Source organism: Scomber scombrus, chromosome 16 (genome assembly GCF_963691925.1).
Source record: "Scomber scombrus chromosome 16, fScoSco1.1, whole genome shotgun sequence".
In the NCBI taxonomy this organism is placed as follows: domain Eukaryota; kingdom Metazoa; phylum Chordata; class Actinopteri; order Scombriformes; family Scombridae; genus Scomber; species Scomber scombrus.
This window is the reverse complement of record NC_084985.1, coordinates 8,842,105-8,867,332: the sequence shown is the minus strand read 5'-3', so window position 1 is coordinate 8,867,332 and position 25,228 is coordinate 8,842,105. Positions and strand designations below refer to the sequence as shown.

The 25,228-nt window shown below is 40.4% G+C and overlaps 1 protein-coding gene across 7 annotated transcripts in view; it reads left to right on the top strand.

The window, feature by feature from the left end:
- The window catches only part of LOC133996953 (ephrin type-A receptor 7-like), a 110,240-nt gene extending 92,707 nt beyond the window's left edge, over nt 1-17,533 (top strand). For 3 of the 7 annotated variants that reach the window (XM_062436464.1, XM_062436463.1, XM_062436462.1), the window contains 10 exons: nt 1,786-1,841; nt 5,828-5,953; nt 6,656-6,841; nt 10,528-10,589; nt 11,170-11,286; nt 11,685-11,771; nt 12,175-12,327; nt 15,405-15,595; nt 15,710-15,874; nt 17,353-17,533. In XM_062436464.1, the coding sequence (XP_062292448.1) occupies nt 1,786-1,841; nt 5,828-5,953; nt 6,656-6,841; nt 10,528-10,589; nt 11,170-11,286; nt 11,685-11,771; nt 12,175-12,327; nt 15,405-15,595; nt 15,710-15,874; nt 17,353-17,467 (1,258 nt within the window). In that variant the 3' untranslated portion in view covers nt 17,468-17,533. Of the gene's footprint in view, nt 1-1,785; nt 1,846-5,827; nt 5,954-6,655; nt 6,842-10,527; nt 10,590-11,169; nt 11,287-11,684; nt 11,772-12,174; nt 12,328-15,404; nt 15,596-15,709; nt 15,875-17,352 lie in introns of all 7 variants that reach the window. The other 4 variants (XM_062436468.1, XM_062436465.1, XM_062436469.1 and 1 more) reach the window with 2 other exon arrangements.
- Nucleotides 17,534-25,228: the final 7,695 nt, after the last annotated feature.

Sequence of the window (25,228 nt, the reverse complement as noted above, 5' to 3'; positions counted from 1 at the left end):
TGCCCAATTACTCTCTTACCTGTAACCTCTTATTTTCACCTCCTCTGCCTCTCCCTGCTTCCCAACATTTTTTTCTTAGTGATTAATCCCCTGTTTTGCCCCTTATCCCCTTGCCATGTTCCCCATTTGTTCCCTTACCTCTACTCCCCCTTAGGTCGCTTGCATCTTGTTTCTCTTGGTCCTCATCTCCCTCCTGTTCCCCCTTCGCTCCCTTTTTCTGCCGTGCTCCCTTATCTATTAATTCTTGTCTCTTCTCCCCTGTCTGGTATCTCCTGCCCTGAGGATCTGTGCTGCATGTGTCTGCTGGTGTGTTTTGACAGACAGGGTCCTGACCTTGTCTCAGACCCTGCTGCTACACAGGCTGAGGGATGTGTCAGCCTCACCCTCGTCTCCCCGCGCGAACACTCACAGGGACATGCACATGCAAAAAAAAACCACACAATCCTGTAAAAATGCACACACACAAGTGTTGTATAACCCTACACCGAAGCACATAAATATTCACATATGCATATAGGTAAAGAAGCGAGCATGACACACACATTCATGATTAAATCACACAATGGGAGTCCGCCAGGCTCTATGTGAACTCCCTCTCGGTTGTACTGGTTCTGTGTGAAGGGCTGATGTGTTCTGACATTCCCATTAACACACAGCTCCCTGAGCAGATATTATATTTCACTCAAACATATAAATGCACACACACGCACGCACAGGTCTATAGACACGTCCATGGACTTCATCACTCATTGTCATTAGCCCTCAATTTTTTTTTCTTTCTGACATTAAAGTTTTCCATGCTGTGATCAATGCTCCTTCACCAGATTGTCCCTGTCTCTTTTTATCCTTAATCCCTGAAAACACAGTAACCAGAACCTATTATTGTGTTTCTTAATTACTTGATATGATGCTGATATGAGAACACACATAAACAGGTTTGTTCTGTCATAAACCCCACAGTATATAAACCAAAATGCAGTTCAGGACTACAAAGTCTCCCTAAGAAGTGCTCACTACCTTATATTTTCATATACAATTATATGAAATGTTTTTAAAATAGGCCTCCTGTTTGTCATTAGAAACTCGGCTGCAGTGAAAATTTTACCATCAAAACTTTCTCCAATGCCTTGGCTGTATCCTTCTGTCTTGTTTTTCATCCCTCTCTCTAATCCAAGTAAGCATGGTGCCGGGCAGCCAGAATGCCTGTTCATCACTTGTTAATCTGTCACTTACAGTGTTTGTGTGTATGTGTGAGCGAGCGAGCGAGTGTAAAGAGCCAAGTTTCCTCTAAGCCGAAAAGCCATCAGCAGTCAGATCATAAAGAGCTCTCTCCTCTTTAGAACCCCTGTGGTGGCCAGGGATGAGAGATAACAGTGTGTGCACATCCGCGTAAGAAGTACAGTTGCCCGTAAATGTATGTGTGTTCGCCTTCTTTCATAAAAACTCCGATCGCCGTGGAACAACAATAGCGTATCCATTTCGGGCTGATCGGTGTGTGTCTGTGACTCGCTCAGTCAAATCAGGCAGGATTTCCACTTACTCAGCCTCAGATCTTTCTGTTGCTCATCAGTGCCGTCACATCAGGGGTCTTTCTGAATACCTCTCCGTATCCTCTCCATCGCCACTATCAATACTCTTGTCTCCACTCTGTCTCATCCCACAGTTATTGCACATTCCATACAATCTATTACATTGCAAGATAAACAGAGTCTGATGCTTGTGTTTTTTTGTGTCTGCCTATTGGGATAAAACATGCCTGATGCCTGTCTTTGTTTCTCTTTGTAGACAATGCGGCTATAGCAAAGCTTCTCAGGAGGGAGACGAGGAACTTTACTTCCAGTGTAAGTGACAGTGGTGATCACTCCATCGTATTGTTTTTGTGTGTTTATGTTCAAGCTCAGGGGATAAGAGGAGGAATCTGTCAATAAATGCTTTGTCTTGCCTGTTCCATGTGCTGGAATGCATGTGAATACACACATGCATTGCAGATGACTTTTGAGGCATTAAGAAGCGCCACGGCATTAATTCTTAATTCTGAGTGCATGCCGAGCCAACTCTGAGCACACTGACACACTCCATTAGGTGGTGAGTGCGGGTGATTTTGATGGGGAGAGATCGAAATCAGGAGGAGGGGACAGATAAAGAGCCGGAGGTAGGGGGAGGGGAGAAAGGGGAAAAGGGCTAAAGGTTCCAGAACTGAACAAGGCAGGCAGTAACAGAGATTGCACCTCCAAAACGGGACTTTAAATGTTGTTGTTGTTGTATAAATGATGTTGTACAAGGTTGTAAATACTTCTTTTTTTTTTTTTAAATCTGCTCACTCAGCTCTCAATAGGCTTTTTGTTTGACAGTGACAGAATAGAAGTAGTTTGACATATCTCTTCCTGTTTGTGTGTGTGTGCTCTAATGCTTTACTAATGTGTGTGTGTGTGTGTGTATGTGCGCACAGTTTTGTAAATGTTGCGTGTGTGTGTGGGGGTACGCGCGTGTGCATGCTCATTTGCGTTGTTTAATCTCCCAGCATGCTGAGCTCTCTGGAGAGTTTTGGAGCACTATGCCTGATGAATAATGAGCCGGAGCCATGCGGCTGGGAATTAAATCTGCCCAAACAAAGACATGCCAACAGCTGACAAGCACGCAATACACACATAGAAACGCACACAAACACACACACATTTTTTCGGCTTGCTTTTCAAACACACCTTTTTTTTTTTAGTAGGGCATGGACACTCACGCAAATGGGCACAAAAACACATTTTTATTCTTTTCATCCACCACACACTCCCTTGAGTCTGCATCCCGCTCTGTGACTGTGGACTCTCAGTGCTCTCATGGTCTCATGGTGCTGCAGATCTGCATTGTCCATTTGCAAGAACGTGATTTCTGTATGGTAGATTTAAATTTTTTTTTCCTTCTTCCCATCTGTTTGCCTGCCAGACTCTTGAAACACATTCCACAGCCATATATTAACGCATTAGGACAGCGAATGAGTGAATAAATGAGTGTGCGAGTTATAAAGCAGACTAAAAAGGAGAGGGAGAAAGAAGGATAAATGATTGAGTGTCGGATGTGGTCAGAGGGATGGAATGTGAAGAGATGAGTTGGCAAACACACAGAGACCCATCATTGATGACATTGCTCAGAATGTTAGTTTTATGTCAAAGTATGTGACCTACAAACATGCAATGGGGGGGAATGGAGGAAAGGATCAAGATTCATCTGTAATCTCCATTAATGGACCAGTTTTAGATATCGTCCATAGTCTGATTGCATGTAAGAGAGAAACTGCAAAAGAAGGCATCTGGGGAAATGAAGAGGGAAAGAGGGGTTTGATAGTGAGGCGTGATGAAGCGCTTGAGTTTGTGGCCTTTGTCTACAGTGAAAATATTTGTGGCTTCACTGAATGTGTGTTCACTCTGTGGTCCACTGAAGATGTGCCGCTCATGCATCCAAGTGTGAATATGCTTTATTTTCCCTCAATCGCTCATGGCAGTGACACAGTTAACCCTGAAACTAATCAGCCACGGAGCAAATGATGCATGCCTGTGTGTGTGTGTGTGTGTGTGTGTGTGTGTGTGTGTGTGTGTGTGTGTGTGTGTGTGTGTGTGTGTGTGTGTGTGTGTGTGTGTGTGTGTGTGTGTGTGTGTGTGTGTGTGTGTGTGTGTGTGTGGCATTTAAGTGCCTCAACGTTTTCAGTCATTTTCAGCCTGTGCGTTTTATGAGGCACATGGGCATCCCCTGTTATGTGTGTACTGTAAAGATGGTTTTAAGTGACAGCAGTGTATCTGAAAAGCCGATATGACAAAAAAGAGTTTTCGATCGTCCACTCAACACTGGCCTTGAATAGTAAAGGTTTAATTTGCTTCATAATTGGACTTTTTGTTTTATTTGTCAGTGTGTGTGTGTGTGCGCGCGCATGCACGTGCAACATCATCTGTGAGTGCATTTGTACACACAAGCAAACGTGTGTGTGTGTGTGTGTGTGTGTGTCTGTTAGATCAATAAGCCGTTATTAGGCAGCCAGTATAGGATCCCTCAGGTCGATCTGGAGCTGTAATCACATTTCAGGGCCTTGGTCTGGCTTTTGGGAAACCTACAAGCCTTCTTCCGGGAAGGTTAGCTTTAACATGCAGTAACAAGGGTCAAAGGTCATTTAATTGAGAACTATACCACATTGGTTAATGGTTATTGGCTATCTGCTGGCAAGTGTATTTGCCAGTTGTTAGTGTTGGGTAAATACAATAGGCAGTTAATAAAGAAAACAAGCTGCTCATTGAGAAAGCAGGTAGCTTTTTTGTTTCGTTGTGTACAGTGAAACAGTTGAAGTCAATAACACTTTCAGCTCTAAATGTCAGCTGGAATTTCCAATTGTTGCATCTAATTAGTATCACAGTAGTGATCTTGTCGAGGTCCTTGAAAGAAATTAGTCACAATAATAATTAGTAATAACCTTTTATTCTTTGTAAAGCAACATAAAATTATTCATCTATTTAGACTTTAGACTCCAAGTTGGTATTTAAAACTTGTTTTAACTTTGGCCCCAGTCCTATTGTTGTATGTTCACACATTGTGTAGCTGAAAAAGCATCACTTTAACACTTCCTAGGCTATTTATCAAATGTCACAATGGGGGATCAAGGACATAGAACCATATTATTTTTGGAGATTTTTTTATGCTGAGGTTTCTAAGCTGTCATATTTTTTTGAAGTGGCGGAGTCTCAGAGTTAGTGCCCAAAGTCTCAAGCTAACGACAAAACAGCAAGCCAACTACAAGTACTATGGCACTTCAAGGTTTCTCTGCCTCAGCATTTTACTGTCTATTATGTCCTGTCCCAGTTTCTGAGTGAAGATTATAGTGTGTTTGTGTATGTCTGTTATTTTGTGTGTGTGTGTGTGTGTGTGTGTGTGTGTGTGTGTGTGTGTGTGTGTGTGTGTGTGTGTGTGCGTGTGCGTGTGCGTGTGCATGCATGCGTGTGTGTGTGTGTGTTAGTGAGATAACATTTGGAAGCAAGCAAAAAGACAAAAAGCCCGGTGGAAGAGCTCTGTGATCTGACTAAAGCCTTGTGAAAGAAACCCAAAGTCAGATTTGAGCACTCTGAGCCTTTGATCCCGGTTTTTCTCTCTGTCTCTGGAGTTTATAAGGTCAAAACAAACAAAAGGAGAGAATTAGACTATATATACATGAATGGAAGCGTTTTGCATATTGTTAAATGAAGGGGAAAAAAACACCCTTACATTTTTTGACACAAGAATCTATTTGGATTTTGTGTTATGTTTGGTTATTATTACCACAAATAACTGTGTGAACATGTCAAACTGAGAATGTTGCAATCTGCCTATGGCTATTGTGGAGTATAACAGCAGAAAATGTTTCAGCTATCTCAAACGTCAGTGGTTAAACACAGGTATTGATTTTTGTCTTGCCTTGATCAAAAAGCAAGGGCAGCATTTTAGTCTAATGTTCAACAATCATTCAGAGATAGAACTTCTTTGTTGAATAAGCAGAGACACACATATCTCCACTGACATTAGCCTCAATAGAGCACTAAGCAGACATGTGTTGCAGACATGAGAAATGTTTTGCCTTTGTGTTGAGAGAGGGTTGATCACCAGATCCAAAAACAGGAGCTAAAACAGCCTGTTTCAGAAAGAGGCTGAACTGAGATGCTGCATTGACAGCCAGTATAGGATAAATGTGACGTTTGTAACTGTAAATCATACAGAGATATCTCAGTAGAGCCCCAGAATATAAATGAGTGGAAATGTGTATCTCATTTGTCCCATTTAATGTTATATTGTATGCTTGTGTGTGTTTGCACCAATCCAGTTAAGATTCCGACACGGAGGACCTACATTGACCCAGAGACCTGCGAGGATCTGCTGCAGGCCGTTCACGCCTTTGCCAAGGAGCTGGACAACTCAAGCATCAAGATTGAGAGAATTGTGCACACAGGTAACTTTGTTGCAGGTTTTTTAAGGGTTACTCTGGCAAAACTCAAAACTGAAGCAGCAAAAGTCAAGATATCCTGACTTTTAGACTCTAGTATAGATCTAGCTCGAAAAAATCCTGAATCCTACATTTTGTCAGACCCTCCCTTCCTGGTAAATGCCCACGTCTTTGAAACTCCTTAGAAGTGGAAGAACTCCTAAAATTGCAACCTTTTCCACTATCAAATATGAAAAGATCAATCACAGTATGAACATAGGTAGCAGAACAGAGCTGCGACCATCCACTGCATGAGCAATCTTGAGTCAAACCAAAGTATTGTTGGACCTCCTGCACCATCCTCTTACCTGCCTTCAAAACATATTGGACATAGCAGTTCAATCAGTTATATTTGCCTTGTCTCTACTTTATGCTCCACTGTTTGACTCGCACCCTGCCCCATCTTTGATCTCTCTTTGATCCGTTTGTATTTCTTGCTCCCACTCAATAGTATTCATTTGCATCATTTCTCTTCCTCCCCAATATGTTTGTGCTTCTTCAATTGATTCTGCTCCAACCTTTCTATTCCTTCTGACTTTGTTTTGATCTTTCTGCAGATATCACTCCATATCACCAACCTGACCTGCAACATTTTTCTCTGCTCTCTCTCTCTGGCTGTTCATCTACCAAAAGAGATCATGACCTCTGTTTGTCTGTCTCCCCCTACAGGTGACTTTGGGGAGGTGTGTCGCGGCTGCCTGAAGCTGCCCAGTAAGAGAGAGCTGCCGGTGGCCATAAAGACGTTAAGGGCCGGCTGCTCTGAGAAACAGCGCCGCTCCTTCCTCAGCGAGGCCGGTATCCTGGGGCAGTTTGACCACTCCAACATCATCCGACTAGAGGGAGTCATTACTACTGGTAAGGAGGAAGGAAGGCAGAGAGATGAAGCAGAAAGAAGGAGATGGGGAGGAAGCGTGGAGGGGGGAAAATCTGAGGTTTAAAGGAGGAATGTGACACCTCCATTACCAAAGAAACAGGGATGGGGAAAAAGGAAGTGAGCCAAGACACAGGATTGGGGAGGATGTAGGAGAAGCAGGGAATCAGAATAGGTTAAAAACATGTAAGGGTGGAGTCATCACTTATGGTGAGTATGGAGATAAATAGGAGGCAAACAGGAGGAGGAGCAAAGGTGATGGATAGGAGAAGAGAAGAGGGAAGAGCAGTGGGACACTCCGACCACTTCAATATCACACACGTGGAGGGGGTCAACGCTCACAGCGAAAAGGGCGGCACTGGAGGATGGGAGAGGAAAAAAGGTTGAAGAGTCGAGGGATGGATGCCTTACGATAGCAGCCAAGCTACATCAAGGCCCATTTTCCGCTGACAGATAGCAATTGAGGTCCTACGGCGAAAACAGGATGGAAGGAGGGAAAGAAAGATAAACTTGAAGGGTGGAGACGGAGGAATGAGACACGAGAGACAGAGAAGATGAGGTAGAGGTTAATGGGAATGGCAGGTGAAGGGAGAAGCTTTAAAGACTTTGTGAAGTTTTTGTTACTGCTGCAGTGATACTCCGTGTGGTGTGTGTGAGAGAGTGTGTGTGTGTGTGTGTGGGCGCAGTTCCCAAACACACTCTGTGCTCAGTAGGATGGCAGCAGATGTGCAGGGTACAGTAATTGGTGCTAGAGACCCAGCGGGGCCCCGAGATCCACTCCAATCTCCCCCACCATCACGCACACACACATAACTCAGGTGCATGCTTCTTCATGCACGCATACACACATAAAGGCAGTCCCATATGCTCACTTTTTCCTTTCACTATCATTTACACACACACGCACACACACACACACACACACACACACACACACAAACACACACACCTGCTTGCTTGCCTCCTCACTTGGCATGCAATCACACATCCATGCACACAAACACTAAACATGCACACACCCACATACTGTTAGACTACAAATCACCTGCTTTACATCACTTACCCCCCACCAGGTCTTCACTCAGCCCCCTTCTTTCCCTCCACAATGCCTAGCAGACAGCACCCACCTCCTTCCTGCCATAATTCAAGGCCACATAAAAACATGGGTGTCATTAACGAGAAAAAGCTCCCTCTTTTGTGACCCACCGTTTGCTCCCACCTTCTTACTGGCAGTTCCAGCATTATAGGTGATAGGATTATAGAAAACGCAATAAGCTTCTGTGTTACCTTTTTTCCGAAAAGAAACATGTGGAACGTAGCGCAGAGGTGCTTGCATTTGCTGATTGTTTCTTTTTACAACAATATATAATATTTACTTTTCCCTTAAAGGCATGATATGCAGGATTTGTCAGTTTGTCAGCATTTAAAGTTGCCCCCCCCCCACCCCCGGACCTCAGCTCAACTAGTGAAAGAGAGAGAGACAGAGCAGCGATGGTTGAGTGAGCTAGAGCGTGATTGAAGAGAGCAAGCAGCACTGGCGAGAACTAAGCTGTAATTCAGATAAATAAAAACGTTATTTTCTGATTGTTTTACAACAGTTATGTTCTAAAGCACCAATAAACACGCCCACACACCTCCACACAACCCTGCGGGATGGTGCCGCATTGCTGGATTTTGTGTGAATGCAGAGCTTCATCCTGTGGCCTCTCTGCTCTGTGTGTGTGTGTGTGTGTGTGTGTGTGTGTGTGTGTGTGTGTGTGTGTGTGTGTGTGTGTGTGTGTGTGTGTGTGTGTGTGTGTGTGTGTGTGTGTGTGTGTGTGTGTGTGTGTGTGTGTGTGTGTGTGTGTGTGTGTGTGTGTGTGTAGATCAGCCCCACCCTCTGTCAAGCAGGCACACAGACCTGCGGCTCTTTAAACAATCCATGACACAGAAACAGAGAGCAGAGCAGAGCTGAGGAGAGAGAGAGAGACAGTGATGTAACCTGGTCGCAACGCTACGAGTCCCGACCCCTCACCTGCACTGTTATTGACATGTCTGAAACATGATTTGCTTGCTGTAATCGTTCCTCCTGTTCATACTGACCATTAGAAGATCCCTTCATGATAATCTTTCAATGTAAGTGATGGGAGACAGAATCCACAGCCTGTATATACCAAAAATGTATTTCAAGTTTATTTGAAGCCAAAATGAGGCTTCAGCTGTCCAAATTAGTCAAAGCAATTATATATCTTTCAAAATTACAGTCTTTTCAATGCCAAATTGTTTTTCTGTTCACTGCAGCTGAACAGAAAAACACTGTCCATTGAGACACAAAGAATTATATTTTTTTACTAAAACACTAACTTTGGAAGATATTCACTTCATTCAACTAACTTCAACTCCTGAAGCCTCATATTATCCTCAGATAAACTTTCAAATTGTTTTTTTTTGCAAAAGACAAGAATTTTACATCTTAATGGACAATAACCAGGAGGAATGATTGTTAAGAAAAAGCATGCAATTTTTTAAGCCAGGCTTGAAAATGTGTGAACCTATCATTTAAATAGTCATATTATAAAAAACATTTTCATACATGATTGAAGTACTCTGGCAACCTGATACAAGAGTATGTTCGTGTTAAACAGAACATGAGATGTACAGTACAATTCAGGGACTTTCAGTTCACTTTCAGACCCCAGCTTATCATCCCTCTTCTCTGCATTTTTACATTCTTTAATCCACAGCACAGTATCCAACAGACCAGCAGATGACACAAATGGTAGAATTCCTTTAAGTTGGTCCTTGGCCGTCATTCCAACCCTGTGCAACCCACCAACATAGTGAGACCACTGATCCCCTCTCCAACTTGGATTAATTAAATGATGGCAGTGTCTCTGTGCTGACTCACAGTTCCCCACTGTTGTTGGTAACCTTTCCAAATAGTTTCTGAAAGCCTGAGTTACTGGCAAACCATGAAGTGCATGAGAATGCCAATTTATTTTTTATTTTTTTACAGTGCCTTGCCTGCAGAAACTGCCAGTCTATCATTATTTCTCAGGATATATACATTTATATAAGATATCAAGGTGTTTATTTATCTATCAAGCTTCTATCTTTTTGCCTCCCATAATCCACTCCTCCTATATCCTTGTTTCCTTTCTCCTCCAACTGCTGCAGTCTTATTTTCCTTCTCTGTGCACTTCATAGCACTGCTGGATTCCTGCCATCTGTGCCTGGGCACACAGTGTGTGTGTGTGTGCACACGTGTGTATGTGTATATGAACATGCATACTGTACCTGGACTTTGTTGCTCTGTGTGTATTGTGCACAGATTGTGTGTGTGTGTGTGTGTGTGTGTGTGCCTGAGTGTGTGCGTGTGTGTGTGTGTGTGTGCCTGAGTGTTTGAGGGTCGTTAAACTTGCTGAGACAGCCAGGGCAGCACACAGGTTCTCCCGGCTTCACCACAGTTCACTGGGTGAAGAATGGCTTGGCACAATGCCTGCCGTGCTGCCAAGTGGACTAGACTCACTTTATTGTATCTCCCCTGACTCTCTCTCTCTCTATCTCTCTCTCTGTGTCTCTGTCTCTATTACCGCTCTCGCTTGCTCTGCTTTTTCTCTTGATTCTCTACATTTTAACCCAGTTTTAACTTCAATTCATGTTGCTTGTCTTGCTGTCTGTCTTTGTCCAGGTAACACCATGATGATCATAGTGGAGAGCATGTCTAATGGAGCCTTAGATTCATTCCTTAGGGTAAGCTTTTGTGCAATATGTATTGCGTATTGATATAGCTTATGTGCTTATTTGCACTTGTCTAATACCAAAATAAAGCCATTATCCTCTGTTTTTGAGCTCTTGCGCACATTACAAGACATTCTGTAATAATAATAATCTTAAATTAACTACTATTATACGACAATCCTAGGGCAGAAAGTACTTGTGCTTATTAGAGTAATAAGGAAAAGGGGCATAATTAACCACACAAATTGAGTGTTTGTGCTCAAAGACGCTGTAAGCTTCTGTAAACTGTTATTGTGCCCCTCTGCTCTCTGAACCACTGCAGCGTGGTTTATAATGATATGAATTAATGTCCTGTTTATTTTTATTCCCCAAATAAAGAGATTCAGCTCAGTGGGCGCCACATTGTACTGATGTAACAGATGCGTCATCTTTTTTTGGATCAGTACAGACTTTGCACTCATCTTACTCTTCTTTTCTATATTCTGTCTCTTTCCCCTCTTTGTTATCCTCTCTTCTCTTCATCTTTTTTCTTTTCCGCTATTTCCCTCTTGAAAATCTTCTCTGCCTTTCTTTTCACCACTCATAACCTCAGAAACACGAAGGCCAGTTGAGTGTAATGCAGCTGATGGATATGCTGACCGGTGTGGCATCAGGAATGAAGTACCTCACTGAAATGGGCTTCGTCCACAAACGGCTGGCAGCACACAAGGTAAAGGGAGCAGGTGGGAGGAGATGATAGCAGAGAGGGTGTTGGGTGATGTATGTCTCAGACAAGTTTTTGCAGGTGGGTTATAGAATACAATATGTCCTTGTCTGCAAACATCTTTGACAATTACCTGCCTGGACGTTTTTATTAGAGGAATACATGAAGCTGAAAACGACAAGAAAATTGTTTTGTCACGTCTAGGTTGTTTGTTTGTTTGTTTTCCCTAAAAAAAGCCTGTCTGTCAAACTGCAAATGCAGTGGTCACATTGCAGAAAATGAACAGGACCACTTGTTCTTAGAAATAATCAATTGTTCCTAGATAAGAGCTTTGCCCACCAGGGTGGAGATTGTTTCCTGTCTGAATATAACCAATGCTAATCACTTTGTTTTCCCTTTCTCAGGTGCTGGTTAACTCCAATCTGGGCTGCAAGGTGTCTGGCTTCAGACCTCTTCAGGAGGACAAGATAGAGGCTATCTACACCACACTGGTAAGAGATGACCATGTCGATTCTTTTCTCGATATACTAAATTCTGTATTTTTATGTTCTGCTTAGTGACCCTCAACTTCCCATCAGTAGGAAGGTTACACATGTAGGGGTGATATTTTAACGAGATTTGACCAAATGTTAGTTAACGCACGTCATGTCAGGTTCACTTGAGGTCATACAATTAAGCGTTCAGTAAAAATAATAAGAAAAAAAAAACAATTTCTAGGCTGTATTTCCCTGGATATTTTTTAGTTCCACTCAAGGTGAATCCAGTCCTCTAAAGATTCTTTTGATCTACTGAAAATAAGTTCAAAGCTTTTCAAAGAGAATATTAAAGCTTTACTTTTGTGAACTCTATGCACCCTTTTATTTTACGTCTTCCCTTTCCTGTTCTCACATTCAGCATGGCGGGAAGAGTGTGGTGCTGTGGACCGCTCCAGAGGCCATCCAGTACCATCGCTTCTCTTCAGCCTCAGATGTCTGGAGCTTCGGAATTGTCATGTGGGAGGTCATGTCCTATGGAGAGAGACCCTACTGGGATATGGGCAACCAGGATGTAAGTGTATATAGAAAAGGAGATAGAAGGGACAGTGCTTTGCATTAATCTCTCCAGTTATTTCCTTTATATTCCTGCCTGCATTTTTTTCACATTAATATCTATACTTTACCAGTCGCCCTCCCTTTTTCACCTTTTACTGATTCTCTTTATCAGTGAACTCTGTATCCATAGCCAGCGTGGATCTTATTAACAGAAAGCCAAGAAGCCACAGTACCTCTGAAAGCTTTTGCAGGGCCTAAGTCCCCTTTTTAAGTCTGCATCAGCTCCATGACCAATCCTGTTTTCTCATAAGGATGCGTTGACCCCCTTCCAGTGGCCTCCGCCTGTCCCCGAATGTCATCTTGCTCTTAAAAGTGTTGAAAATCCCTCTAGATTCAAAAAAAAAAATAAATCAGCTTCTTTTGAGAAATGTAAAGCATTTGCTATTTTGGGGGTTGAAGAGATTGTCCAGTCGATAGGACCCTGCCGCTTTTCAGAAGCAACCTATTATTTACAAGTCAGTGTGGGTGGGTACACTATTCTGCTGTCATCACTCCTACCTCTTTGTCCTTCAAAAATTAAATAAAAAAAAGTTTTTATTCTATTTTTTAAAGGAAGTCATGCCTCTAAAGTGCAGCTGAAAGCATGATGCAAGTCTTCAGAAGAAAAAACAGCAAGCAGCTTATTCTTTGTTACTATTTTTCATTGAAGCTGACTACACACAGAGCTTTGAAAAGTATCATAGGAGATGGCGATCATTTCAAGGGTTATTATTGTTCATCAGGTCCAAAGGCTTCATCATGCTAATGCCCTCTTAAATTACTGTCATCATAAAATAATGCCTACACTTTATGCAGGCAGGTGCATAGTTAAAAAACGAGAGATTAGCATCTACCATTTTTGAATGTCCGAAATTAATATGCATGAGTTATTCAGCAGGCACAAGAATAGCAAGCTTTTTAGAGGCTTTTTTTTCCCTCCCCAGTCCCCTTCACAAAGCAGCAGAAAGTTTCCTTTCAGCATAGTTCATATTATCAAACTTTCCAATTGCGAGGGCAAAGGTCAAGCTTGTAGAGCGTCGGGTTTATTAATCCACTTTAAATTGATACATTATATCATAACGGAATTGTTGGTTGGCCTGTCCACCTGTGATCCATCGTGCCCTTTACCTACCAGCTTTGATTAAATGGAAAATGTCAAACGCTGAAAAGCATTTTATGAATGCTCTTTAGTGAGATAGGAGCTTAAGGGGCTGGGAGGATGGCGTAGTGAGGCGGTGGGTGGGTTTAGGTAAAGATAAGAGAGAGTATTTTAGGAAAAATTGCTGCTGATGGATGTCATTTTTGTGATTATGCTCTGACTTTATTTCCTCCTTTCAGGAGATTGTAATTCTTAGAGTGATCGTGAGGAGGATGGATTGCATGTCCCCAGACATATTGAGAGGAAATCTCTTGAGGTGTTACGGTGAATGGTTTTTGAATGGGGGACAACATTAGTTTGATGGAGGAGCAAGGAACGTTGAGGAAGTCTTGAGGGATGCTTTCATGCTCTGCTATTGAAGACAGTGAGGTTTCACAGGAGTAGATGAAAAATGCTAAGCTAAGATGAATCATTTTCTAAGACTCACATTGTATTTAGTTTCTTATATTTTAGAGTGGATAGGGTATCGTAGGAGCATTTCAATGGGACATATCAGGCTTTTTGTGATTTTCTGTTATGTTTATATTGTTATGATGTCAAATGTCTATATTAAACATGGTCAAAGGTCTAAAACTTTAAAGTCAAAAGCCAGGGCTTCAGCTCGCTGTGAACGCTTCATTTGCAATGTTACCTCTACTTCCTCTTGGTCATGACATCAGATTGTTGGTGCGTGCACACAAATGGCCGTCCATTTCATAGTCTTTGTTGTTAAAGTTGCATATTTCGGATCGAATTGCGTCATGAACATGTACGAATGTAACAAAGTTTGTATTTCAAGTAAAGAACTAGAAAAATGCTGTTCGTTTATGTAGCCTCCGAAAATGGAAGGAAGCTTCCTGAAGCTGACCAATCAGAACAGAGTGGTCTCATAGAGAGGGGGCCTTTAAGAGACAGGAGCTAAAGCTGCCTTTTTCAGACAGTCTGAAGTGAGGGCCTGCATAAAGAACTAGTATACGATAATTAAGGAGTTCTTTGAACTGTAAATCATGCAAAAATATTCCATTAGAGCCCTAAAATATAGACCTGGAGCTTTAAGAAAATATTAACTCTTACAGTTGGTTTCACCTATTATTCCTCTTCTACTTCAAACCTGTCAGGATTGTTTTTGAAATCCACAAGCCTACAACGTATCATAGGAAATTAAAATGTTATAATACAATTTTCTGCTGATATGAGCCCAGCTAATGTGATGCCCCATCAAATATCCTGTGAAGTAATACTAAGTGACATTGAATATCCTGTTAAGTGACCTTTCAAGCCACATTCAGTCAGTCAGTCATGCAAGATTTCCTATTGTTCAGTTTTTTTAAGGTTACCTTTCTTGTCTTTGTGATAATATTTGGGGTAATTGCTGTGTAGTTTATAGCTGTAGTAGTTTTTGTCAAGATCTTACTTTAGATTTGTATTCAGTTCATATTGTTGAGCCAAGCAAAAGCGCTCATTAAAACTTGGTTTGTCATGCAGTCTGTGCTGGCTCGTAAGGTGACCTTAAAAGGACACTGAATCAAAATAAGCACAATTATCAAAAAGGAAAACCATTGTAGGAGGTGTAATTAGTGATAAGAAAAATTGGATGCACCAGCACTTTTCCACCCTTTATGTATCCACATAGAGGTTGCTAAGGATCGGTACTGTCAACAGACTGCTGTTCTTGGCAACTAAACACCACTGTTAAAAGAAAAAAAATAAAAGTTTTAAAATACCTTACTCAACTTTTTTTAGGAGGGCGGAACTTTTCTATATTCTCATATACTTCCCCCAAACAGCCCTACCAGTCGGAGTCATCCTTGGGAATTTAGCCAATTGAAATATGATGAATAGAAAATTACAACACTAATTCCACATTTTGTAACCTGATGTTATTGATTTTCTGTTTCTCTTTGTAAATGCTGTAGGTGATCAAAGCCATTGAGGATGGTTTCAGGCTGCCAGCTCCAGTTAACTGCCCTCCACATCTCCATCAATTGATGTTGGACTGTTGGCAGAAGGAGAGGACAGAGAGACCCAGCTTCAGCCAGATCCACTCAGCCCTCAGCAAGAGCATTCGCTCGCCTGATGGCATTGGTTCCTCCACACTGGCACGCAGGTAAGCTCAAGTGATATATACGTTCAGTAAATGGGCACCCTGTCTCTTTGTGTATAGTCTCTCTGTGTACATTTCAGTAAATTTCCTATCTCTGGACATTCAACCCTATTTTAGGACCCTGAGTTCATCCATTACGCTAGCAGAGAGGCCTCTACCCTCCTTCCCATCATTTAACTCGGTAGGAGAGTGGCTGGATGCGGTGGACATGGGCAGATACAAGGACAACTTCACTGCTGCAGGATACTGCTACTTGGAGTCTGTGGCACGAATGACTGTACAGTGAGTAGCACCGTCTCTGTGAACTTTCAATGGGTGGCAAAGAATAAGAACAAATAATTGAAGAGATAACTGCATAAACAATTAAATTACTTAGTATAATGTCTGCTCTTTTTCTTCATTTTTGACAATTGAAGATAATATTTCTACATCTGAAAAGGCTCTTTGAGTGACAGGCACATTGGGGGGAAAATATAAATATAAAACTATATGTCTAACTTCATATTTAACTCTTCCGCAGTGATTAGTCACACACTTTGTGCTGCTAATTTTTCTTTATATTTTAATCACTGTAACTGACAGCTACCATTAATTATTTAAATACAAACACGCCATGCATTCAATACATATCGCTGAACTTCGCTGTTTTGAATAAAAAGACGAAAAAAGAAAAAAAAATCATTTAAAAAAATCTATCTCATCTGTCTTGTTTTTCAGAATTTCTGGATATTTCCAATTCATTTGACATTTAAAATTATGGACAGCTTGTTACTGTGCTATTTTACGGGTCTTTACATTCTTGATTATTTTCTGCAAGGTTTCCTGGATAGAACAATGTAATTTGACACTAATTATATGTGAAATACAGACAGTGTTTGATTGATATACTTTTGATTATTCAACTCTAATTAAATGCTGAACTAATTTGAAGGGAAACTTTGGTTGTTTTTTTTTAACAAGGACCCTTTTTTCCCATGTTTTTGTGTCCAAGTTACTAATGGGAGCAACAGTTTTTGAAACTAGTCCAATACTGAGCGAGAGCACTTCAGCTGACAGCCATAAAACAGGCTGCAATGTAATCTTTGGGGCAATAGTGCCCAGTCAAAAACTAGAAGAGCTTGTTTTTGCCACTGACAGGCTCAGATTGTTATTATGACAACACAATACAAAGGACCACACGGAGAAATAAAAGGTTTTTCTTTACTTTTCATTTGATCTGGTCCGTTTGTTGTTGTGTCTAACCAGTTTCGCACAAGAAGTAGCATAGATTTATGTAAAAGATTTAGCTGATGTCATGGCTGAATATTTAGCTGAGATTTGGTTGTACATGACAACAACAACAGACTGGATCAAGCTAACGGTTAGGAAAAACATTTCATTTATCTGTATGATCCTTTCCATAATGTTGTCAGACACAATAACATTTTGAGTATGTCTGTGGCAAAAAAACAAGCACTTTTAATGGACATACATTGACAGGGCTAAATGTAATCTCGGGTTACATTGTAGTCTGTTTCATGGCTTCAGGCTGAAGCACTGTCGCTCAATACTGGACAAATTTCAATAATGATTGTCTCCTTTACTCACACAAAAAGTTGGGAATATAGGGTCCAGGTCTACAACTTTCCCTGTGAAATGATTAGGAAATGATTAAAACTGTGGGTGAAATAAAGCTTTACTTCTATTATAATGGCACAAATTACAATAAATGTTACATATTTTGAATTTATTTTGCTAAATCACTATCTCTGTGTTCACAGAGATGTACTGAGCCTTGGCATCACTTCCCTGGAGCACCAGAAGCTGATACTGGCTGCCATCCAGACACTCAGAGCCCAGGTCATCCAAATGCACGGCCGTGGTGTGCAGGTCTAAAAAAAATAAATAAATAAATAAAAAAACAGTCGACACCCAGTCTTACGCTGCTGCTACTGCTGCGGACTCACACACATGTGCAGATGGATGCTGATGGGGTGGAGAGAGAGAGAGAGAGAAGGCTTTTCCAGACTGAAGATGAACAGATCTTTCAGTTAACTGCACTCCTCTATTTACTCCTCCTTCCCACACTTCCTCATGCCTTCCTTGATTCCTTCCTTCCTTTTTTTTTTCTATGAATCCCTTATGGAGACGAGCAGCGTTCCTGTCGTAATTGGGGGGGATAGCAGAGGAGTGATGTCATGTGACTTTTCTTTTTGTGACCTCTATCTGCACTTTGAACTTCATTAACTGTGTCAGCTGCATCGCACTGGTTCTGGATCAGTGCATTAAGACAAATGACATACTGTCTCTACCAGGACGGGTTCAGTCTGATGCTGACCACTGAGGTACAGCAGAGGCAGAGATGTACTACGCTGCAAACACACCGCTTATGAACAAGTGCTCAATGACACATATACATTTTGGGTGGAATTTCCCTTTACCACATTTCAGAAACAATACTGACAAAGCCAGGAACAATTTAACTGGTTTCTGATAAAAGTGACTCTCTGCGCCAGCTGATTTCACATCGGACAGGAACTGAGTTATTATGGAGGATGCAGCATCATATCATTGTACATGTCAGAGCGGATTTTTGATCAGATGGTAAAGGAACATTTCTGAAGATTAAACATGGCTGGAAGGTAATCCACAGTTTCAGAGCTGTCAGTGGTAGACGGTTACAAGACTGAGCTGCCCCATGTCAAGGGTCCAGTAAGTTTGCAGAGTTGAATGAGGCCGCAAAATGGCTAAATGAACAGGGCTGACATATAGTACAGTCATAAATAAAGTATATAACGTGTGCTCACTGAGCCAAAGGAAGTTGTGGGTGATGATATACTGTACTTTCAGGAATATCAGCCTGCTTTTCAGAGCTAGTGACAGTGAAACAAAAGCTGCAGGATATACAATTGTAAAGCGAAGGGTTGAAAACATGTTTGATTGTTTATTAATTTGTTGTATGTCGCTGTCTGTTTCACTACTCCCAAGCATATTTCTTTTATTCCCTCCGTGCTCTCCAATTGTCTTCTATGTGAATTGAAAACATCAAATTTTCCCCTTTAGCCCAGATGTCATTTTGGGAAAATCCTACTCTCCAAAGCCTCTCTCACTACCACGTTTAATACTCTGTATAGAGCTCAGGCCAACTCTGGAAGATGGCCAGAGGCAGATATTTATCCATATTTATTTATGTTTAACCTCTTTTAAAAAAAAATGTAAAAAAAAGAGGTTAGGAAGGTTTATTTAACTTATAATATTTAAACATTAAGCGAAGCAGTTGTCTTGTTTTTGGGTTTACATCATGAAATATTTGTTAGTTTATTATATGACCGTGAGTTTATACTAAACAGATTTTTGTTGTTTTTGTACACAGGAAGTGAGAGGAACACTAGGGGATTTTTACTGTCAGCACACAGTATCTGTGTATTCTTGAACACTGGATCTGCTACAGTTAATTTTAGGGTCCATTATCATTGGATTTGTATAATTACAATGTGTGTGTGTGTGTGTGTGTGTTGCAGTATGGATTCAGTATTACAGAATGTCATAAAGATGTCTTTTTTTTCTTTTTTTGCTGTTGGATTATCATGTTTAAGTTACTGTTACTATCATGCTCTGCCATACTACTGTATGTGGTTGCACTTTTTTTCCCAGTTAACTCCCAGAACTCTGTACAGTGTTCCGTCCTTCGCCTTTCCTGTCCTATTTCAATGCAGGAGACATAAAGGAAGAAGTTTAGCGGGGCATTATTTAAGTATCATACAGCTTCACAATGAAAGGTACATACATTTTTGACTGGAATATTCTAACTGGTTTGTATTTGGTACAAAAAGAGTTTTAGTTATTTCTCCTTGTACTCTCCTCTGTAACTGTTATGTCAAAATGGATAAACTCATATGTCCTTATAGATGTTACCACGCACATGTTAACATATCCTGAAGAAACACTTGGATGGTCCCTTTTACACACACACACACACACACACACACACACACACACACACACACACACACACACACACACACACACACACAAACACAAACACATGAACAAAGACACACACAATCACTAGCACACGACAAACTGGACCTTGTCACCACAATGAATGAAACTTGAGTTGTTCCTGCTCTGTCCCCCCTCTCTGTTACTGTGACCATTATGATAGATGTTTAATACTGTAAATATGTATTTGAAAATGCTAAATCTATTTTTATAATTTGTTTGAAGAACAATGTGTTAAATATAATATCTGCTCACTGTGTAAGGTTTTTATTTGTTTGAATTTAGGGCCATAGCCAAGAAAAAGGTGTTTGGAATATTAAACTGGGAAAAAAAAAAGTTACTTTTTTTGTTAGTTTTTGATGATTTTTACCTGGTAGAAGAAATTCTGATGGCTGTTGCAATATTGAAATGTGTTATTAAAAAATCCAATATAAGCAAATGTTCTTTTCTCCTTGTCTTCTGTTTTGGGATTTAATGTAAACTTGGAGTCAAATCCACATATTACAGTATAGTCCGGACATGCCAATATTCATAACTTAGGAGTTTTTAAAAAATCCAATAGTTATATATAAGTCAATAGTAAATAAATGCATACTTTTCCCCGATCCCTGAAACTTTTTTTTTTCAAATATCAAGATATGCACTCTTGAAAAATAAACTTCAGTACTTCCTTTTGAGCAAACTAATAAACTAAAGGCAACACTAAATTACCTCAAACATATTTTTCCATTTCTGTACTGACATTTCATAATTACTTATTGGCTAAAATATACACAGGTAATAGATATGCAAGACGCTAACATCAACCAATACACTGGTAACATCACAGCTTAAAGTTATTATAATATGAAATGCTACTTTTGAGATATTCTTAAACTCTTAACAATTCAATTCAAAAATTATACTAGTTCACAAACATCTGAATGGTTATTATTAAGACAAAGACAATGATATGATCAAACCCCAAACCTCAGATATCAACCTTGTTGTTTATTATGCTTTGCAAATCTTAATCTAAATCTAAATGTTTCTAAATCAATTTTTTTGTATAGGTACCACACATTTTAAAATGATACTGTGATTGATATGTTGCTTTCTCTCCTAAAAAAACCCCAAATATCCTGCTGTATAGCTGTTTAAACGGTCAGTTCACAAAAACAGCTCTCTCTTGCTTGGCATGGAGATAGTTTTGGTTCAAAGGTACCCTGCAGCGTTTTTTTTGTTTTTTGTTTTTTTTAAACCAGCAGCAGTGCTACAGAGAAAGCAGCGGTAGCTTTGAACAGCTGATACTGTGAGTAAAGTTCGATGGGGTCGATATGATAAACTTTCAATTATCCTTTACCTTTTAACTTTATTTCTGATCCAAAAAAAATGAACCATAGACCTTTAGAGCTCACTCATCTCTCTCATCTTAAGGCTACGTAGGCCTCTTGTACTTATCTGTTGCACACTTAATGCCTGGTATCCACTTACAACTGAATTCAACTTTCAGTTACCTCTCCAAGCCTGCTTTTGGAGTTCATGGCTTTCTCTCACTCACTCTCTCTCAACTCTATCATGTGAACTTATTAAGTCTCTCTCTCCGGGACTGAGGTTATATTACTTGCTGTTTTATTACGCAACGCCCACCGTTAGACCAGCGTTGAGCATATGGGAAATTATTGTAAATGCAAATTAACTTTTGTTTGGGATTGCTGCGGGCAGTTGTGTGGGTGTGGAGAAGCGAGTGTGCTTCCATGCCTGCTCACATGGGTCAGAGTGTGTGCATATTATGTGTTGACAGTCCATGGGCATGCATTTCAGATTTTTTTTAAACATTTTTTTTCATACACCACTGCAGCAGCAATCCATACTTTTTATATTACTGTCTTATTGGAGTTGAGGATTGGAGTTTGAGACTTAATGAGTTTCATCTCTGAGCCATCGCTTGCTGCAGCTTTCTAAACCTCCCACGCAATCAAACATCACCTCCTTCAGTTGCTGCTTAGTAGACCCGGGCTAAGCAGCAGTTGAACTCCCTGTGCAGTCACACTGGATTTGGATAATTCATTATCGGAGGCTTATCATAGATTTCTAGCTCACATTTGAGATATAATGTGATGAAGAATGCACAAAAAGCTAATTTACATGTCCTGCTCATTAATATTCAGGGTTAGAAACTGTTGAGCTGGTTGCTGTAAAGAAATGTTTATGCCTTTATTTGTATGGACAACCATACACATGAATGCAATGCTGTAAGAATATTGTATATTGGACATCAAATAAATAATAAAATAAAAAATATAGCTGTAAAAAAATATGTGGCTGGTTTAATCTACATAATATGAATCATGAAATCCTAATAGACTTGACATTTGTCTCCTGCCTGCTCTGGGTCATGAGCCATCTTAGCAGCTGCACACATGCTAAATGAACCGGATAGAGGACTTAATCAACTTTTATCCTCCTCCTGTTCCCTAGTGGTACAAAATAATAAAAGCCGTTAGTATTAGTGTGATGTCTTAGTATGCAAACAACATATCCCCCAGTAACTATGCTCAGTGGCAAGGGGGTTTTGTGTTAGTTGGTATTTTATCAGGCTTCTCACGGTTCGAGCGTAAAGCTTCAATCAGATTTGCCTGTTTATTCACTGTAAATGAGACTGGGACAGAGAGACAGGGAGGGATTCTTCCAAGAGCATGATGCAAATCTGGTTTATAAATGCATTGATTGTATGAGCTAAAATCCAAAATTCAAGCCCAAGACTCAAGTGCTGAAGACCTGCTTAGTTGATTAATCAATTAGATTGTTGACAACAATTTTGAGAGCAAATCAATAGTTTAAGTCATTCATCAAGGAAAAATGTCAACCATTTGAAGCAGGGCTGAAACAATTAGTTGATTAATCGATAAGTAGTTGGAAAGAAAATGAATCGTCAACTGTTCAATTATAAAGAAAAACATTGGTGCTTTTCTGTTTTTATATCATCTAAAATCAAATATCTTTGGTTAGCTAAATTGCTCTCTTTGAAATTGTAGCAGACGTTTTATAGACTAAATTATTGTTGATGAATAATGAATCAAAACTAGATTAATTGAAAATGAAAGTACTCATTAGTTGCATTCCTAATTTGCAGATTCCAGCTTTATAAATCTGATGATTAGCTGTTGTTCTGTTTTGTATCGTCACAAAAATTAAATAGATTTGGGTTTTGGACTGTTGGTTCAGACAAATCACGCCATATGAAGATGTCATCTTAGACTCTACAACTTTGTGATGACCATTTCCAAAAATGTTGTAAACTAAAGCATTGAAATAATGCTAGAAATAATTTGGAGATGAATCAGTTATTAAAAAATAATCCTCAGTTGCAGCCTTAACCTCATATACACTCTGCACTTGGCATCATGCAGCATTTACTGAACCTTATGAGGTACAACCTTATAATAAAAGAAACTTTGTCAGCTGGAAAAAAAGAACAAAAACTTCTTTAAAAAATAGAGTGTAGAAATGAAAGAACGGGAAATGCCACAGAGGTAAAGGAAAGTGCACAAGGTTTCAAAGAGGCACATGGGAAAGCAGACGACACCTCTGTAAAGACATTAGCGATTCCCAGCTGTGTGTTGAGAGCCCTCTCCCCTTCTTGTCTTCCCTCTATCCCTCGCTCCCTCTGCTCTGTGTGACGATTAAAGCGAGCGGCATAAAGGGGAGAGCAGTCCACCTCTAAGCTAGTGTGAAGGGGAAACTTCCCCCAGCACAAAAGTTCTGCACTCCGCTCTTTGCCGAAGCGTGCCACAGCTCAAATCGGCTTTGAGAAATTAATCCCTGCATTATGGAGGGAGTAAGTAAACAAACGGAGGACAGGATGGGGACCTATGAGGGTGAGGTGGGGGGGAGGGGATAGGGGAGGGAAGGAGCTGTAAGATGTTGAAGCTTTCGTAGGTAAAAGCTTGTGTTTCTCCAGAGGAAAAAAAAAAGAGATGCGAAGGCTATGCTTGCTTGTACATGGGTGAATGTGTGTGTATACACACAGAGAACAGGGGAAAAAAGGATATCGAGAGGTGACGGGGGGGTGATTGAAGGAAATGAAGCAGCAAAAGCCTGCCCAATCCTCTGGGACACTCCTGGAGTAGAGCATCACAGCCTTTTTGCTGCATGATCTTAAACCCCTCACTCTTTCTCTCATATGTCCAGCTTATTACTGGCTTTGTCTTTCCCGGCTTCATTCAACCACTTTGCCCCAGTGGTAGAGTCATTGTCTGCAAATCCTACTCCTGCAGCCTTCTCTACTTTCCCCTCTTCTTTTCCCATGCTGTCTACCACTGAGAGGTACTTAGATAAGGCACAGGGGTTCAGTCTGACGAAATCAGTACTTCCCACTGAGCCGAGATTAAACTCTGAGTGACCGTACCGAACTTCTCTCACTCTCTGTGGTTGGCTGACAGACTCGAGGCTGGCGGAGAGTTTCCATCTCTCTTTTTGACAGTTTAAACACCCATCTGTCTGGCTGCCTCCGGAGACTCCTCATAAGTGCACTTTCAGTCTCTTGCTGCTTGTCTTCTTGTTGCCTCTCACTGTCTCACCATATATCTGCTGTCTATTATCACACCCAATCTCTCAACTTTTCAGTGCTAAACATCTTTCCACAAATCTTTACCTCTCCTCTGTCTCCCTTTACTTGCTTGCTACTTCCTCTGTTACACAGATGTATCCCATTTTTCTCTTATCCGCCAGTGATTTGATTCCCCCCCTGCCAGGCAGAGAGACCAGCAGAGAGACAATATACAGTATTAAGCAGATTGGCATCCTGCTGTTTGTTTTTTTTAGTCCATAATCCAGCTCAACGAAGCAGTCGAGCAGAATGACACTGAACTGGCATCTAGCCTTTGACCTATGGGTGTTGTCAAATGCTCAAGCTTGGAGAAGAGTTTCTAGTGTCATACTGCCACCTGGTGGAGTACATGATAACTGCATCACACAGTAATTTCATTTACTCCCAATACTGTATTTACTTCAAGTTTTATGCTGCTGTGTATTTTTACTCTTACCGAGCTACTAAGCTTCATACAGTCTACTGACTCAGCTCAAAACCTCAATACATAAGCAACCCATAACTTGTTAGCACTTGGTTAATTGTCGCACTACTTTCTTGTTGTTTATGACATTTCTTATGCAACCGTCTACTTGCAGTCATTTCTTATTTTAATAATAATCAATAAAACAAATCTTCTGTGTAGCACCTCTCTGTTATTGCACTTTTTGTACCATGGCTATTTCTGATTTTATTGTCTTGATTGACAAAATGTAAAATGTAAATGTACTCCGCTACAATAGTACAATCCATTCTATATAAAATCTTTAAAATGTAATGAACCACTGTTCATTACATGATTGAATAATATATAACGTTTATTTAAATGTGAATGCACTACCTACACGTTTATGTGTCAAGAACAATATTCCAACAATTTAGTATATATAATAATGTAAGACTCATATCATTATATATTATTTTACATTGTGGAATTTCTACTTTTACCTAATTACAAGGTCTGGATACTTCTTCCAGCACTGGTGACCAATTCATATATAATCATCTATTAAGACCAATATTTGGATTTGCTTATACCTTATAAAGGAGGTAGAAAGAAATAATGATCGAAAATATATTTTATT